We start from the raw sequence: 15,515 nt of genomic DNA, 5'->3' as shown, positions 1-15,515 counted from the left end.
TATGCTGCTTCCAAACAACCCCCCTGAGCCAAAACTAGTCATGGCACATCAAAGGCCATGTGAATGAACCTGCAGACTAAACATCACTTGAAGCTAACATTGAAATCAAGCCCATTAAGCTAACGTTCACTTCAATAAGTACTGATTCACAGTATTTAAATATATGAGTAAGGGAAATGCACTTTAAAAGCCACTTAAGAGGCTGTTTGGTTATCATTTGGTCAACCTGCCAGCTGTGTTGACCAGCTATTTTTAAAAATAGCTTAGCGAAAAACACTGAGACAATGCCTTGCGATTGTATATTACATGCTAATAAGGTGACACCCTTTACTTTGGAATACAGGGGTAGGGTGAAATGTTAGGGCTAAACTGTCACATTATAAACAGAGGGTTATAAGAAATCACTGGCAAGATGGCTGTACAAACTACAAATGTACTATTTTCTTGGTTAAAGATTACAATAACCATCACATTACATTACTTTAATGTAGTTTCTGTGTATTATGGCACTTCATGACTAGCCTAAAAATAGCCAATAGCTGACATCGAGGCATAATAAGTTTCCTATTATGATATGAGCATTTATTTGTAGAAAATGAAAAATGGCTGAAATATCAAAAAAGATACAGAGCTTTCAGACCTCAAATAATGCAAAGAAAACAAATTAATATTCATAGAGTTCAGAAATCATCAACATTTATTGGAACACCCCTGTTTTTTAATCACAGTTTTCATGCATCATAGCATGTTCTCCTCCACCAGTCTTACACACTGCTTTTGGATAACTTTATGCCTGCACTCCTGGAGCAAAAACTCAAGCAGTTCAGTTTGGTTTGATGGCTTGTGATCATCCATCTTCCTCTTGATTAAATTCCAGAAGTTTTCAATTTGATCAACTCAAAGAAACTCATCATTTTTAAATGGACTCTTATCCTCCCTTTCCATTTCACATTGCATTGTGGAATAATGGTTTGGTTATAACCACACCCAAAAACCGCCTGGTTCTGAATATTTATATTTATATTTGAGTATACTCAACTTTCACACTTTTACCTATATTTTATACGTCATAGGGTGCATAGGGTGCATCCCAATTGTGTATTTATTACTGATATTGACTATTTTTAAGGATGAAATATGTGATATATTATAAACACTAAAAGTTGAGTGCACTTAAATATCCACTATACATAATTAATACAAACCATTTTGTTTTTAAAAAGAGTGTTTACGATGGACACTATTATTCTAGAAATATGGCAGATAAAGATGCACATGCAACAGTGACAGTATCAGAAGGACCTGAAGAAAAGTATGTTAGCATAGTAATGCTTCATCAATTCCAGGTAGTACAATGCGGGTTAGTGTATACTTTACAAAGTGCACTATTAATAACAGTGTATACATAGTCTATTCCTCATAGTATTAGTGTGTAATACAGAACTGGAACGCAGCCATAGACCTCCATTACTTGTTAGCAACATGAGCTTCACATCTTAAGTGCAAAATTATACAAGCAAACTTTAGATTCCAAACATGCCTTGACTGGTTGACAAAGAAAAGATAAGGTAAAGAGTATGTAAATGTTATTTTCATGAGAAACACTGATTTTAAGGTTTGCATATCAGAGCGAATAAAATGCATTTCATGACAGTTTTAGATGTAAAAATGTATAAATTGAAAGTAAATGAATACCATTAATTAATATTAAAGTTGGATGTATTTATCTAAACTTCCATATACACTTTAGTGTGCTCAATGCAGCACTTTTGGGATGAGCTAGGAAGTTGGGATGAGGTGAGTGGTTATAATCCAACATTTCAACCTCATGCCTTGTAAAGAAATCTATATTTCATTAATTAACAATGTAACTTTCCTCAGCTAGTGTTATTTCAAGGCTAAAACATTCATTTTTGCTTTTTTTGCATTTGAACAACACGCACAAAACACATTTAAACCTCCCTTTAACAGGATCAGTTACACCTGATATGGTTTGCCTGCAAAGAAGGATGAAAGGATGACCCATGGCATAAAACAAGTAGAAACAGGCCTGGCCCAGGTAAATCTAACAGGTTTCATCCACTCCAACCTTGTGCACGGCTATGCAAACGTAGCTCCACATTTGCATAACATCTGCTGTATTTGCAACCAGTCCGTTTTTTATTAGAGGTAAAGTTGGGCAGACCTGCTGTCCGCGCCACAAACATCCTTCTGTTCTCTTTCAGCACGGTGCAAACGGGGTTAAGATTGCTTTCCAGTGCTATACTCTATATATATATATATTGTTTGTTTATTTGTTTGTTTATGGACTTTCATGGCATGAGAAAAGGCTTCATTAGAATACAATATAAAAGAAAGGTAACCTGTAGAACTGTATAGTGCTCCTGGCCTACTGAGGTGCATTTGCATTTAGCAGTGTTCACAACATATTGTATTGGTCAGCATGCAGTGCCTCGTATATTTACAGTGCGGAATTTTTCAGGTAAAAAAAGTAGGGCAATGTATCATTAAAATGGACGGATTTGTTTTCTTTAACCTGCATCCTTGTAATTTACAGCTACAGAACTTTAGGAAAATTAATAGATAATTAAGATTTTGCCTCAGTAACATGATCCTGATGATCCTGTAGGCCCAGCATTGCTTTAACTACTGATTTACACTCCCCTGTGTGTAGATATGGGACTGAGAACAATGTGGTGAGCTGATCTCCCAGACTGACCTGCTGACTGTTTATGCAGTTGAAATCACTGAACTCTGCATATTACATATAAATAATATTTTTAACATGTAATAATAACTAAATATAAAACAGCTTAGTAATACAATAATGATTTAATATTGGCTCAACCTTTTGCATTATTGATATGTAGTTACTGAATAATAATATTCATAATTTGATACTGGAACTACCCCAACCCATTCAATATTTTTCTTTTTTATCATGAAAGTGGCCACTTTGAAGAAAACCTATTCTGGTATAATACATATTCAAAGGTTTTATGTCTTTAATATAAATCTACAGTGTATAAAATAATCAAAATAGAGAAAAAACATTGAATGAAAAGAGTTGGTTCCAAACTTCTGACTGGTACTGTATATATTTAAGAAATTATTAATAAAACATAGCACAAAAAGTAAGGAAATGTGTGTTTGGTAGATATATACTCATCTCTGCTGCGCATTCCTTAAATGTATGTTCCTTACAATTGTAGGACCATTTGATAAAATAATAATAATAACAAAAAGGCACCAGCATATTTCAAGATAACAATGCCAGGATTCATCGGGCTGGAACTGTGAGAGTGGTTCAGGGAGCAACAAAGCTACAAATTATTAGTGTGTGACCTTTTTTTTGGCCAAGCAGTGTAATTTGTATTTTTTTTTATCCCATCTTCTCCCCAATTTACAAGGCAAATTTTCCAACCCACTCATTAGGACTCCCCCTTTCACTAGTGATGCCCCAACACACCAGGCGGGTCAAGACTAGCACATGCCTCCTCCGATACATGTGAAGTTAGCCACCACCTCTTTTTAAACTACTGCCGATGCAGCATTGCCGAGTAGCATCAAGGCGCACTAGGAGAAAAGCGCAGCGACTCGGTTCAGATACATCAGCTCACAGACGCAGCCTTGTGCTGATCAACATCACCCTAGTAGTGATGTGGGGAAAGAGTGCCATCTACCCACCTAGAGAGAGCAAGACCAATTGTGCTCTCTCAGGGCTTTGGTAACAGATTGCAAGCTACATGAACAGGATTCGAACTGACAATCTCCTGATCATAGTGCCAATGCTCAGCCCGCTGGACCACTCGGAGCCCGTAATTTGTACTTTTTCACTTAAACTTTAAACCACAAAATGATGACATGTTTTTATTATATTATACAATTAATATGCTATAACTGTATTTTGGGTCAAGTTTGTCTGTTGTATGTTGTACATGTTTGAGGAGCATCTTCATCAAGGTCATGAGAGTTAAAGAAGAAAGAAGAAACTATCATCCAAGCATCTCCACACACACACACACACACACACACTCGCACACGCTGAGGTAGCTAGCGGACCTGTCTCTGCGCTACTCGGGGCTGGGCTGGGCTGGGCGGACTGGATTGGACAGGGTGGCTGTACTGTATGGGCCAGTGCGGCTCCTGGTAGCTAACCTAACCTATCTAACTTAACTTCTTCCTCTAACCACTGCGAGCAGCACTGAGTTATTATCTATCCAGCGAGCCACCCATCATCCACCCACAGCACTGCACACACTCACACAGAGAAATACACATATACATGCACACAGAGACGGAGAGCGCCCGATCCGCTCACTGCACTGCCGGGGGTGTTCTGTCGAGTTATGCTACCCAGGGATATGTGCTTCTTTACGGCACTGCGCATGCGTCGACCAACATTTTTTATTTGTAGGGTTTTCTTGTTTTTCATAATTCCTTGAGTTTTCTTTGGGAACATTAAACAACCAGTTTGAATGTTAAAAATAACTGTAAATTGCAGTTAAAAAAGTTAAATAATAATAATAATAAAAAACTATATTACTATAAAAAATAATACTAATACTAATAAGTATATGTATATGACCATATCTTTTTAACTTTACCTGATACAGTGATTTAATCTATCCACATATACTATAGCTACTATTTTTTTAAATATGGTTTCTAATATGGTGATTTTTTTGGTATTTTTAGTTTAAAAAAATACTACCCAGCTGGCACACAACCAACCTTCAACGTTAAAATGTGGTTGAAATATGATTGAAGTAATATCTGTTGTTGTTACAACATTGAAACAACATTTAATGTCAAATGGTTGTGCTTACGTTAAAATAATAACGTTGAATCAACATAATGTCCTCAACCTTCTGCCTTGTGAATTAGCACTTGACATTTCATAACCATACAATTTCAAAAACTGGTTGAGTGGAGAGATGAAAATGCCAGCTGGGTAGGATTTTCTAGTTTTAGTGAGCTATGGATTTTTAAAGGTTTATTAACATACGTTGAAATAATGTTGCCATATCATCAAAAATATAATTCAAAATCAACACCAAATTCAACGTTAATTCAACCATAACATCAACGTTGATTCAACGTTGAAATGCCAGCTGGGATAGTAGGGTAGCACGGTTTGACAGGGTAGCACAATTCGACAGAACACTGGCCAGCCAGCCATCCAGTCCTGCCCGCCCTGCTGCTCCTTCCACACTTCCTAGCTTATAGCTACTATTGCTGCCTCTCTCTCTCTCTCTCTCTCTCTCTCTCTCTCTCTCTCTCTCTCTCTCTCTCTCTCTCTCTCTCACACTCTGTGTGTGTGTGTGTGTGTGTGATGATGCTGAACACACTCGCAGGGGTTCACTGACACACTCTCTCTCTCTCTCCTCTCCTCTCTCCCTTTTCCTCTCTCTCTCTCTCTATCTGCTCTGGCGACGGATAGACAGATAAGCGGCGCACGGATTGGTTTTTCTACGCCGCCGTTCCTGCGCTAGACTCCCCCGTGTTTCCAGGAGAATCCCCGCTGCCTCTGTTTTTTTTTATTTCTGGCTCCGCGTTTGCGAGAGAACAGGGCGGAAAATGGGCTGTTTGGGCAACAGCAAGACCGAGGACCAGCGCATCGACGAGAAGGCTCAGCGAGAGGCCAACAAAAAGATAGAGAAGCAGCTCCAGAAGGAGAGGCAGGCGTACAAAGCCACACACCGGCTGCTGCTGCTAGGTAAGGCCGCCGGAGGTGCGCGCCGAGGCGGATTGGAGCCTCGTCCAGGGCCGGGCGTGTGTTTTGACAGCTCGGGATATATATATGTGTGGCTATATGGCCGGTGGACGGATGGGACGGACGGGCGGTCGCCACGGCTTTTCTGCCTCGTTTTAAAAGTCCTGGGACTGCCCTGCCTTTTTCTAAACACCTGTTTTTTTTCTCCTCTTTCTGCTTCTTTCCCTCTTTCTGTGTTTGTTTTCGCGTCAAGGGGCTGGAGAATCCGGAAAGAGCACCATTGTCAAGCAGATGAGGATCTTGCACGTCAATGGCTTTAACGCAGAGTGAGTCCTCCTCGCTCGTTTTCACACCGTTTATACACGCGATTTTACTCTTTTACGCCTTCATTCTGCCTTATGTAAGCTAGCCCAGGTCCTGGCCCGGCTCGTATGGGAGTGTTAGCTGTCTGTGTCGCTTTATTTGTGCTATTTTAACCAGCTAGTGCTGCTAACTATGTTACTAACCTACAGGGCCCACGGTTACAGCAGCTAAGGCCAGCATGGCGACAAGCCTGCTGTCTCTCTCTCTCTCTGTCCAGCTGATTTCTAGCTAATAGCTGTCAGAAAGAGAAAGAGAGACAGAGAGAGCGATAACCCAGCAAGCTAAAGATCAAGCCGTCATGTTGGAACATATAGCTAGTAGTAGCTTGGTTAGCCGTGGATAGACAGACTCAGAGATGTGCTTCAGGCTGTGCTGGTTTTTAGCTAACCTAACCTACCTAGCTAATGAAGCTGTAGGAGCTGCTGTGTGGAGAAATGGCTGTGCTGTGCTGTGTGTGTGTACTGTGGATAGATACATAGTGGCATGTGAAACATAAGCAGAAGCCTTTACAGTTGTCGCAGCAGCAGCAGCAGCTCACTGTGTTCTCTCACTGCTGCTGTCCTGGCTGGGTTTGTGGGTTTGTGTACACAGCAGCCTTATGCGGTTGTTTCGACTAACTAACTGTGTTCAGCATAACAGAGAGAGGTAGCTAGTAAGGTTTGGGTGTTTGGCCTTGTAGGTGTGTTCAGTAGTTGTTTCAACTGTGTTGAGTCCCACCTAGCTCGGTTTGTGGTCATACAGCATGTTTTTGTAGTTATATCAGGTAGGTAGGTTTATGAGTAAACCCTAGTCTTAGCCCATTTTAGTTGTATAAAGTAACTGTGTTCATTATAACACAGCTACATTTGGATATATTGCATTGTCAGTTGTTTCAGCGGTGTTGAGTACCACCTAGTTCGGTTTGTGGACATACAGTATGTTTTTGTAGTTATATCAGTTGTAGATGTTTATCTAGTAGTATTCATTACTAGATAGGTAGGTTTATGAGTAAAGCCTAGTCTTAGCCAATTTTAGTTGTATAAGGTAACTGTGTTCATTGTAACTCAGCTACATTTGGATATATTGCATTGTCAGTTGTTTCAGCTGTGTTGAGTACCACCTAGTTCGGTTTGTGGACATACAGTATGTTTTTGTAGTTATACCAGTTGCAGTTGTTTTAGTTAGCAATATCAATTACTACATAGCTAGGTTTTTGAGTAAACCCTAGTCTTACCTCATTTTAGTTGTATAAAGTAACTGTGTTATTATAACATCACTACATTTGGATATATTGCATTGTCAGTTGTTTCAGCGGTGTTGAGCACCACCTAGTTCGGTTTGTGGACATACTATGAGTAAAGCCTAGTCTTAGTCAATTTTAGTTGTATAAGGTAACTGTGTTCATTGTAACACAGCTACATTTGGATATATTGCATTGTCAGTTGTTTCAGCTGTGTTGAGTACCACCTAGTTCGGTTTGTGGACATACAGTATGTTTTTGTAGTTGTACCAGTTACAGTTGTTTTAGCTAACAGTATCCATTACTACATAGCTAGGTTTATGAGTAAACCTTAGTCTTACCCCATTTTAGTTGTATAAAGTAACTGTGTTATTATAACACTACTACATTTGGATATATTGTATTGTCAGTTGTTTCAGCTGTGTTGAGCACCACCTAGCTCGGTTTGTAGTCATACAGTAAGTGTTTGTAGTTATATCAGTTGTAGATGTTTATCTAACAGTATTCATTACTAGATAGGTAGGTTTATGAGTAAATCCTAGTCTTAGCCAATTTCAGCTGTATAAAGTAACTGTGTTCATTATAACACAGCTACATTTGGATATATTGCATTGTCAGTTGTTTCAACTGTGTTGAGTACCACCTGATTCGGTTTGTGGACATACAGTATGTTTATGTAGTTATGTCAGGTAACTGTGTTTAATATAACACAGCTAAGTTTGGATATATGGACTTTTTCAGGTGTTTTAACTAACTGTTTATCATAACAAAAGAGCTGGTAAGGTTTGGGTGTTTGGCCTTTTTTATGACAGTTGATGCAGATGTACTGTATTCAGTACTAGCTGTGTTCAGTAGATGTTTTTAAACTGTGTTGAGTACCACCTAGTTCGGTTTGTGGTCATACAGTATGTTTTTGTAGTTAAATCAGTTGCAGTTGTTTTAGCTAGCAGTATTTAAGAGTAAACCCTAGTCTTAGCTAATTTTAGTTATATAAGGTAACTGTGCTCATAATAACACAGCTAAATTTGAATATATTGCATTGTCAATCGTTTCAGCTGTGTTGAGTACCACCTAGTTCAGTTTGTGGACGCACAGAGCTATAGTTTAATATAACACAGCTAGGTTTGCATATATGGACTTTTTCAGGTGTTTTAACTAACTTTGTTAAGAAAAAAAACAGCTAGGTTTGGATATATGGCCTTTTGCAGTTGAATAGCTAACAGTATTCATTACTGCATAGATAGTCTTAGGCCATTTTAGTTGTATATATGGTAACTGTATTCCTTATAACACAGCCATATGTGGATATATTCCATTGTCAGTTGTTTTAGCTGTGTTCTCTACCACCTAGCTCAGTTTGTGGACATATCTTTTTGTATTTTTACCAGGTAACCAATCAGGGTTAAATATATGGTATTTTACAGTTGTTTCAGCTAAGAGTATATAGTACAAGGTAGGTGTGTTATCTAGTATATCTAGATAACTATACAGCCTTTTGCAGTTGTTTTAGCTGTATTGAGTGCCATTGAGCTTAATTTGTGGACATTTGTAGCTAGGCCTTTTGTGTTCAGCATAACACCGCTACATTTGGATATGTTGCTTTTTGCAACTGTATTTATTACTATGTGTGTTCAGTATCTAGGTTTACGAATAACTGTACAGAATGTTTGCTGTTTGAACTGTGTTGAGTATTGCAGAGGTTAGTTTGCGAACATAGCCTTAGCCCTTTTTTAGTTGTGTAACACAACTTTGTTTATTATAACACAGGTAAATGTAGATATATTGCATTGTCAGTTGTTTCAACTGTGTTGAGTACCACAGAGCTTGGTTTGTGGACAGTTGTAGTTAGGCCTTTATTTAGATGTATCAGGTGTTTAGTATAGCACATCTAGGTTTCCAGTTGTGTCAGGTAACTGTGTTCAATTGTAGGTGTGTTTAGCAGCTAGGTTTATGAATAACTCTAAAGCCTAGCTTGGTTTGTGGACATATGCTTTTGTAGTTATATCAGGTAACTAACTAGGTAACTAACGTTCAGATAATTACAGAAAGGTTTGGATTTATGGACTACTCATTACTAGATATACAGATATACTATACAGCCTTTTTGCAGTTTGAACTGTGTTGAGTCCATTATAAATCTGTTTGTGGACATTTGTTAGTGATGTCAGGATGCCTTTATTAGATACATCAAGTGTTTAGTATAGTTATATCATGTAACTGTGTTTAATACAGCTAGATTTTGATATATGGTCTTTTGCAGTTGTTTTAACAAAATATGTTCATGCTTATGAATAACTGTACAGCTTTTTTACATTTGAATGCAATATATCCAAAATATAACAATGCAATATATGAACACAGCTAAGTTTGAATATATTACATTGTCAGTTGTTTCAGCTATGTTGAGTACCACAGAGCTTGATTTGTGGACATTTTAGTTAGGTCTTTTTTAAGATGTATCAGGTAACAATGTTCAGTATAGCACATCTAGGTTTGCACCTGTGTCAGGTAACTGTGTTTAATTCTAGGTGTGTTCAGTAGTTAGGTTTATGATAACCTCTGAATAACCAAAGAGCTCTGTTTGTAGACAGACTTTTTTATTTATATCAGGTAATTGTTACAGTGGAACACAGTTAGGTTTGACACAGCTTTATATATTCAAAGGTATTTGTAGCTAACTGCATTTGTAATACAGCTTGGTTTGTGTGTATGACCTTTAGCAGTTGTTTCAGATAACAGTAGTAAGTACTAGGCGTGTTCAGTATAAGTGGACTAGGTTTGGATGTTCTTTTGCTGTTGTATCGACAAATGAATTTAGTAGGTGTGTTCAGTAGCTAGGTTTATGAATGACTATACAGCCTGTGCTTTCAACTGTGCTGTGCTGTGGTTTCAACTCACACAGTTGATTGCCACAGAGCTTGGTTTGTCTATGTAGTGTTATGCAGTTGTATTGTACTGCACTCTGTTCATGCTTGTGTGTACAGCCTTTTGCAGTTATTTTCCTAACTGTATTCAGCACTACAGATCTAGGTTGGAATATATGGCCTTTTTGCAGTTGGTTTTCTAACTGTGTTCAGCACAACAGAGCTAGGTTGGAATATATGGCCTTTAGAAGTTGTTTTTGCTAACTGTGTTCAGCACTACAGATCTAGGTTGGCTTTTTTTGGAATATATGGTGACTATGACAACAGTTCCTTCAGTTGTTTTAACTGTGTTGAGTAGCACAGAGCTTGGTGCAGTTATGTAGATATTTCAGCTAACAATGTTCACAACTTTTGGAAATATAGCTTTTTTGGTTGTTTCAGTGAGCTGTGTTTGTAATTATCTATACAGTCTTCTGCAGTTGGTGGCTATCACAGAGCTTTAGCTGTACATTTAGTTAGCTGGGTTTTTAGTTAGCTGTGCTTTCAGTTAGCTGTGTCCAGTATTCAGTGTCACACAGTTAGTTTCTTTATCCACTGTATGTGTAAATAGTTTTGTTTGTATAACCAGCCATTTTTAGTTCATTCAAATTGCTATCTTCAGTATCTTACAGCTTATTTCTGCTAACTGTGTTAGCCTAGCCTATCACACAGATGGTTTCTCAATAGCTGTGTGTAGCTAAATGTGTCCAGTTCAACCCCATTAGATTTCTGTGCAAACCTTTACAGTTGTTCTGGTTGGCTGTGTTCGGTATCACCCAGCTGGGTTTGTCTGTGCAACTTTTTTGGACACAGAACTTTTGCAATTGCTACAGTAACCATGGTCAGCTTTGTGGGCAGATTCTTTTCAGTTTTTCTTTTGCTACACACTTACTTAAGTAAAATATCTATAATATAGGCTTATATTTATGTTATTATGCCACATTATCATAGTAAGGCTACAGACAGTAAGGCCTATGTAAGTTTGACACCTCTTGACTGAGAACAATTGTAATGTTACTAATGTTATGTTGGTTTATTGTCGGCAGCCTAGGAGAGAGATACAGACTGACCTCATTTAGATGCTTGGTAAAGAAGCGATGCAGTTTGATTAGATCTGATGTTCTCTTCACTTGGGCCTACTGTATCTTAAGTCTTAAGTAACTCTTTTACATGTGCTATATGTAATATGCTGTATTATTTTGTTTTGTAATTTGTTGATTAATTCACTGTTTTCCTGTCATACTCAGAGAAAAAAAGCAGAAAATCTTGGATATCCGAAAAAATGTGAAGGACGCCATCGTGGTAAGTTGTTCTCTGGAATTGAAACTTGCCAAATTAAAAACCTAATGTTTATATATTTGCACCCCACGATGCTGTTGTATCCAGCAATCCCATTTGGATGATTAGTGGGGCTTAGCCTGTGATTTATCCCACTTTTATCCTGCTTAGCGCTGTGTGTGTGTGTGTTTTTTGTCTCATCCGCTTTCTAGACGATAGTATCGGCCATGAGCACCTTAATACCCCCAGTGCCGCTCGGCAACCCGGCCAACCAGTTCCGAGTCGACTACATAAAGAGTATAGCCCCGCTCTCAGACTTCGACTACACAGAGGTAAGGCGTCTCTGATCTCTCAGGCTGATAGCAGTCAGCATTTCTTTGCCCGGCTTGTGGCCTGTGTGGTTGAAAACGGATGGAGTTCTTACTGTAATTTCTGACTGCAGGTGCTGTAGAGCAGAAAATTGCACACGGTGTCAGTTCACTTTCTGTTCAGACTGTAAAAATGGAACAAAAAAAATCATTTGGCAGTTGTGCTAGGAGTGCTTAATTTGGTTTCAGCTGGACTTTTTTGTATTGTTGGCCAAATCTGATACAGTTACATTAACAGTTATATATACAGTATATGGTGATTGGCAGCTTGGTTTGTCTTAATAGGCGATTCACAGGTTTTAATTGGTGGCTTACAAATTATTTCCGTTGTGACATCATCAAGTGAAACTTGGCAAGCTCACAAGAACTGACAAGGCTTCGCCCGTAGGCATAGTCAGATCATGAATAAATCTTAACGATTGTGATTTATGAGTGTTGTTGATAATTCGGTTCCATGTTTTTACCTCTCTATGCTCCTGCCTCTATGACTGTTCAGAGATGTTTAAATATCTAGTTGAGCAACGTTCAGACCTCTTGCTGCTGCTGCTGCAGTTCTTATCTTCTCCCAATCTCTCTATCTTCTACCAATCGTCAGGTCACACAGGGCCTCCTGTTCCTGTCGCGTTGAAGCATAAAAATACACGCATGTATTTTGCTTTAGCTGGTCAGGACCGGATGTTGTGGTGCTAAAGCTAGCTACCTCTTTGGCTTTGTGCTGCTAATTGAGGTGAGACCAGGGGAAATTTCAACTCTTGCTCTTCCACCAGCAGGCAGCCTTGGGTGATTTGTTTACAGTTACAGGGTGAGACAGTGCACACATACCCTGTATATCTAACTGTCTATCTGCATAATCAAATACATGACCTCACTTACTGAAGCTTCAGTACTCTTCAAAGTTTCCATATTAACACTAGCCCCACCAACTCTTTCACTTTTTAAGCTTAATCACCATTTATTTCAACTTTTCAATTTTGGGAGGTATAAAGAGTATACAATATAGATTATAAAATTGCTTTTTGCGTTCATTTAGGGCCTGACTGGGTGGTTGGCTTATATAGTGTGAGGCAAACCAACCTCTTATATCAAAATATTAAATAAAAAATAAAGGGGGGAAAAGAGAGAAAGAGGGATTCACCACTGTTCTGTCATCATCAAATCAAATCAAATCAAATCAAATTTATTTGTATAGCGCTTTTTACAACTGGTGTTGGACAAAGCAGCTTTACAGAAACATGATTACAGGCAATAGCAAAACAGTCATAGCAAAACAAAAACAAAAATATGGTCTACAAATACAAAATCTAACCTTTTACATGATAAAAACATGTTATAACACAATAAATTAAAAACCCTGATAAGACCTGAAAAAATACAATTATATGTAGCCTAAAGAAACATAACCAGTACTGTAAACAGTAATACAGTATTTTAAACAAATATACAGTACTCTGCAAACATTTTAGGCATATAAACAGATTTTTCAAACAATAATATCATTATTATCATTAATATCAAACTAACATACATTTCTCATTCTGAAAAAAGTAGTTGAGAGCTTATCTAGATTTTTTTGGGATTTCCCCAGTGTGGAGGGTACAAAATACCCTAAAAATGTTTTTTGTTTGCATATATCAGATAAACTGATTCAGAAACTGAAGTGGTTTCTTCATTTTTTCCAGAGCTGTATCTTACACTTCCTGGATTCAACAAAATCACCTATTGTCTTTAAATTAGAGTTTCAGAAAGACAACAGGAAAACAGTCATGACAATTCGTTGAAAAAATCAGTTGGAAAAGCACTGTTTAACTGAAACTATTGGAGTGTGACATCGTATCAGCCGATCATTGCTCCAGTTTTGATATTAGACACAAAATGTTCGTACCGAATGAGCACTACCAGATACAGCAACGATTTTGTTGCATCAAGTTTTACTGGCCACATCCCATCAGTGAAGCAGTAACCGAATCTGGACGAGACTGCCTCGCTGTCTTAATGTCTTAACTCGATGTCTCTGTATGTGACGTGCTGCAGCCGTGTGTTAGAGCTCTCGTCCAGTCGGGCCAGGACCAACTTATGCAACGTGTAGTAATTTGGTATTTGGATGTTTGAGTGAATGTTTGAGTCACCCGTTTAGCCGTTTGATGGTTGGATCCAGTTAAGGTTCGATAGGGCAGATACAGCAAGACAAGGCTGGAGCTGTTGCTTATGGGATGTTACGAAAGATTTCCAAACAGTTGCTCCTTTTGGAGCTAAAATAGTTTGTATTTGGTAACTGCTGCTTCAGGGTAGATGTTCTGGATGAAGGGGTAGAGTCTGTGTGTGTGTGTGTGTATGTGTGTGTGTATGTGTGTGTGTGTGTGTGTTGGTGGTGGGAAGGGGGGGTGTTGTTATCTAATTAAAAACCCTTTCAATTGAGTCTTAGAAAGAAGTGGGGATGTCATGGGTTTTAATATGGCTCATTCGAATGTCAAAGACTGTTATAAAAAGGTCTCTCCTTTTCTCTCATACACACTTGTAGGCCTAAACCTCCTACTGTCTTTTTTCTTTTTGGCCTTTTTTTTAGCTTTTGTGCTGGTTTTCATGGTTTCTATTGTCATTCTAGCTGTAAGTTTTTGTAAAGTTGGCCTAAAATGGAAGTTTAACAGAAAGCAGAAGGTTACTTAAAAAATGTTTTTTGGGAGACTGTCAGAAATTGTATGAGGTTAGTGCAATGATGACAACACTAAAAGAACCAACAGAAAACGTAAGGTGTCTTAGCAAATGTTAAATATAATGTGGATAGTGGTAAAATCGAGGTAAATTATTTTAAAATAAAGCAGTTTAGCAATTTTGGGTCACTTTGCGATCAAAGCAGATTCTTTAGGGAGGTTATGGGTTAGTATGATGGCAGCAAAAAACACAGTTTGATTTAGAAGCTGAGAAACTAGTTAATACTAGTATTTTTTATTATGGGTTTAAAATGAAATTTCACAGATTTTTAATGTTTATACAAATATATTTTTGAATCAAACATATTAAGGTCAATTAAAGTTTGGTGAAATGGGCAGTTATCCATAAATCACACGTAGATTCCAATACAGCAATGGTAATTAGTGAAGTCACTTTAAGAAAATAGTTTAGCAAAGTATTGAGAAATGTTGAGTATGCTTTTTTAATTTGTCAAATTATGTAATAGTTACTTAAAATATGGGATGATGTTGACCCAAATAAATTGAGTATTTTAATAAGTATTTATTTATTGAGAAGATTCTATTTTCTTTTTTGTTTTGATGCACCCTACACACATCTTTTCACCGTGAATCATTTAAAAAGGCTAAAATGTTCTCAACACTGTATCTCAGGCAATGTATATTCAGATTATATTCTGTTTATAAAGTTTCTGTGAGGCAGTTTTATGTGAGGAGGCATTAAACACTTCATACGATCTGGTTCCTATCACCACTGACTCTAGGATGTTACTCTAGGGTGGTGCATTCCACACTAACCTACTCTAAACCACCATATCTTTGTTTACACCTTACAGCTGAGGGTGAACTGATGTAGGAATTGTGCGTGAATCCCAGTTTTTTTAAATATATTTCCACAAAATATACAACAAGATTCCATTATAAATATAAAGTTAGATTATTTCATCTGAATTTGCATCTCAAAACAACATAACATTTATT

At 37.8% G+C, this 15,515-nt stretch overlaps 1 protein-coding gene across 1 annotated transcript in view; it reads left to right on the top strand.

The window, feature by feature from the left end:
• Positions 1-5,331: 5,331 nt before the first annotated feature.
• The window catches only part of gnal (guanine nucleotide binding protein (G protein), alpha activating activity polypeptide, olfactory type), a 79,875-nt gene continuing 69,691 nt past the window's right edge, over positions 5,332-15,515 (top strand). The window contains exons 1-4 of the mRNA XM_049463621.1: positions 5,332-5,719; positions 5,970-6,042; positions 11,449-11,503; positions 11,692-11,811. Of these exons, the coding sequence (XP_049319578.1) occupies positions 5,581-5,719; positions 5,970-6,042; positions 11,449-11,503; positions 11,692-11,811 (387 nt within the window). The 5' untranslated portion in view covers positions 5,332-5,580. The remainder of the gene's footprint in view (positions 5,720-5,969; positions 6,043-11,448; positions 11,504-11,691; positions 11,812-15,515) is intronic.

Source organism: Astyanax mexicanus, chromosome 1 (assembly GCF_023375975.1).
Source record: "Astyanax mexicanus isolate ESR-SI-001 chromosome 1, AstMex3_surface, whole genome shotgun sequence".
In the NCBI taxonomy this organism is placed as follows: domain Eukaryota; kingdom Metazoa; phylum Chordata; class Actinopteri; order Characiformes; family Acestrorhamphidae; genus Astyanax; species Astyanax mexicanus.
Note: the sequence above shows the minus strand (reverse complement) of the source record. Positions and strands in the feature narration are given on the sequence as shown.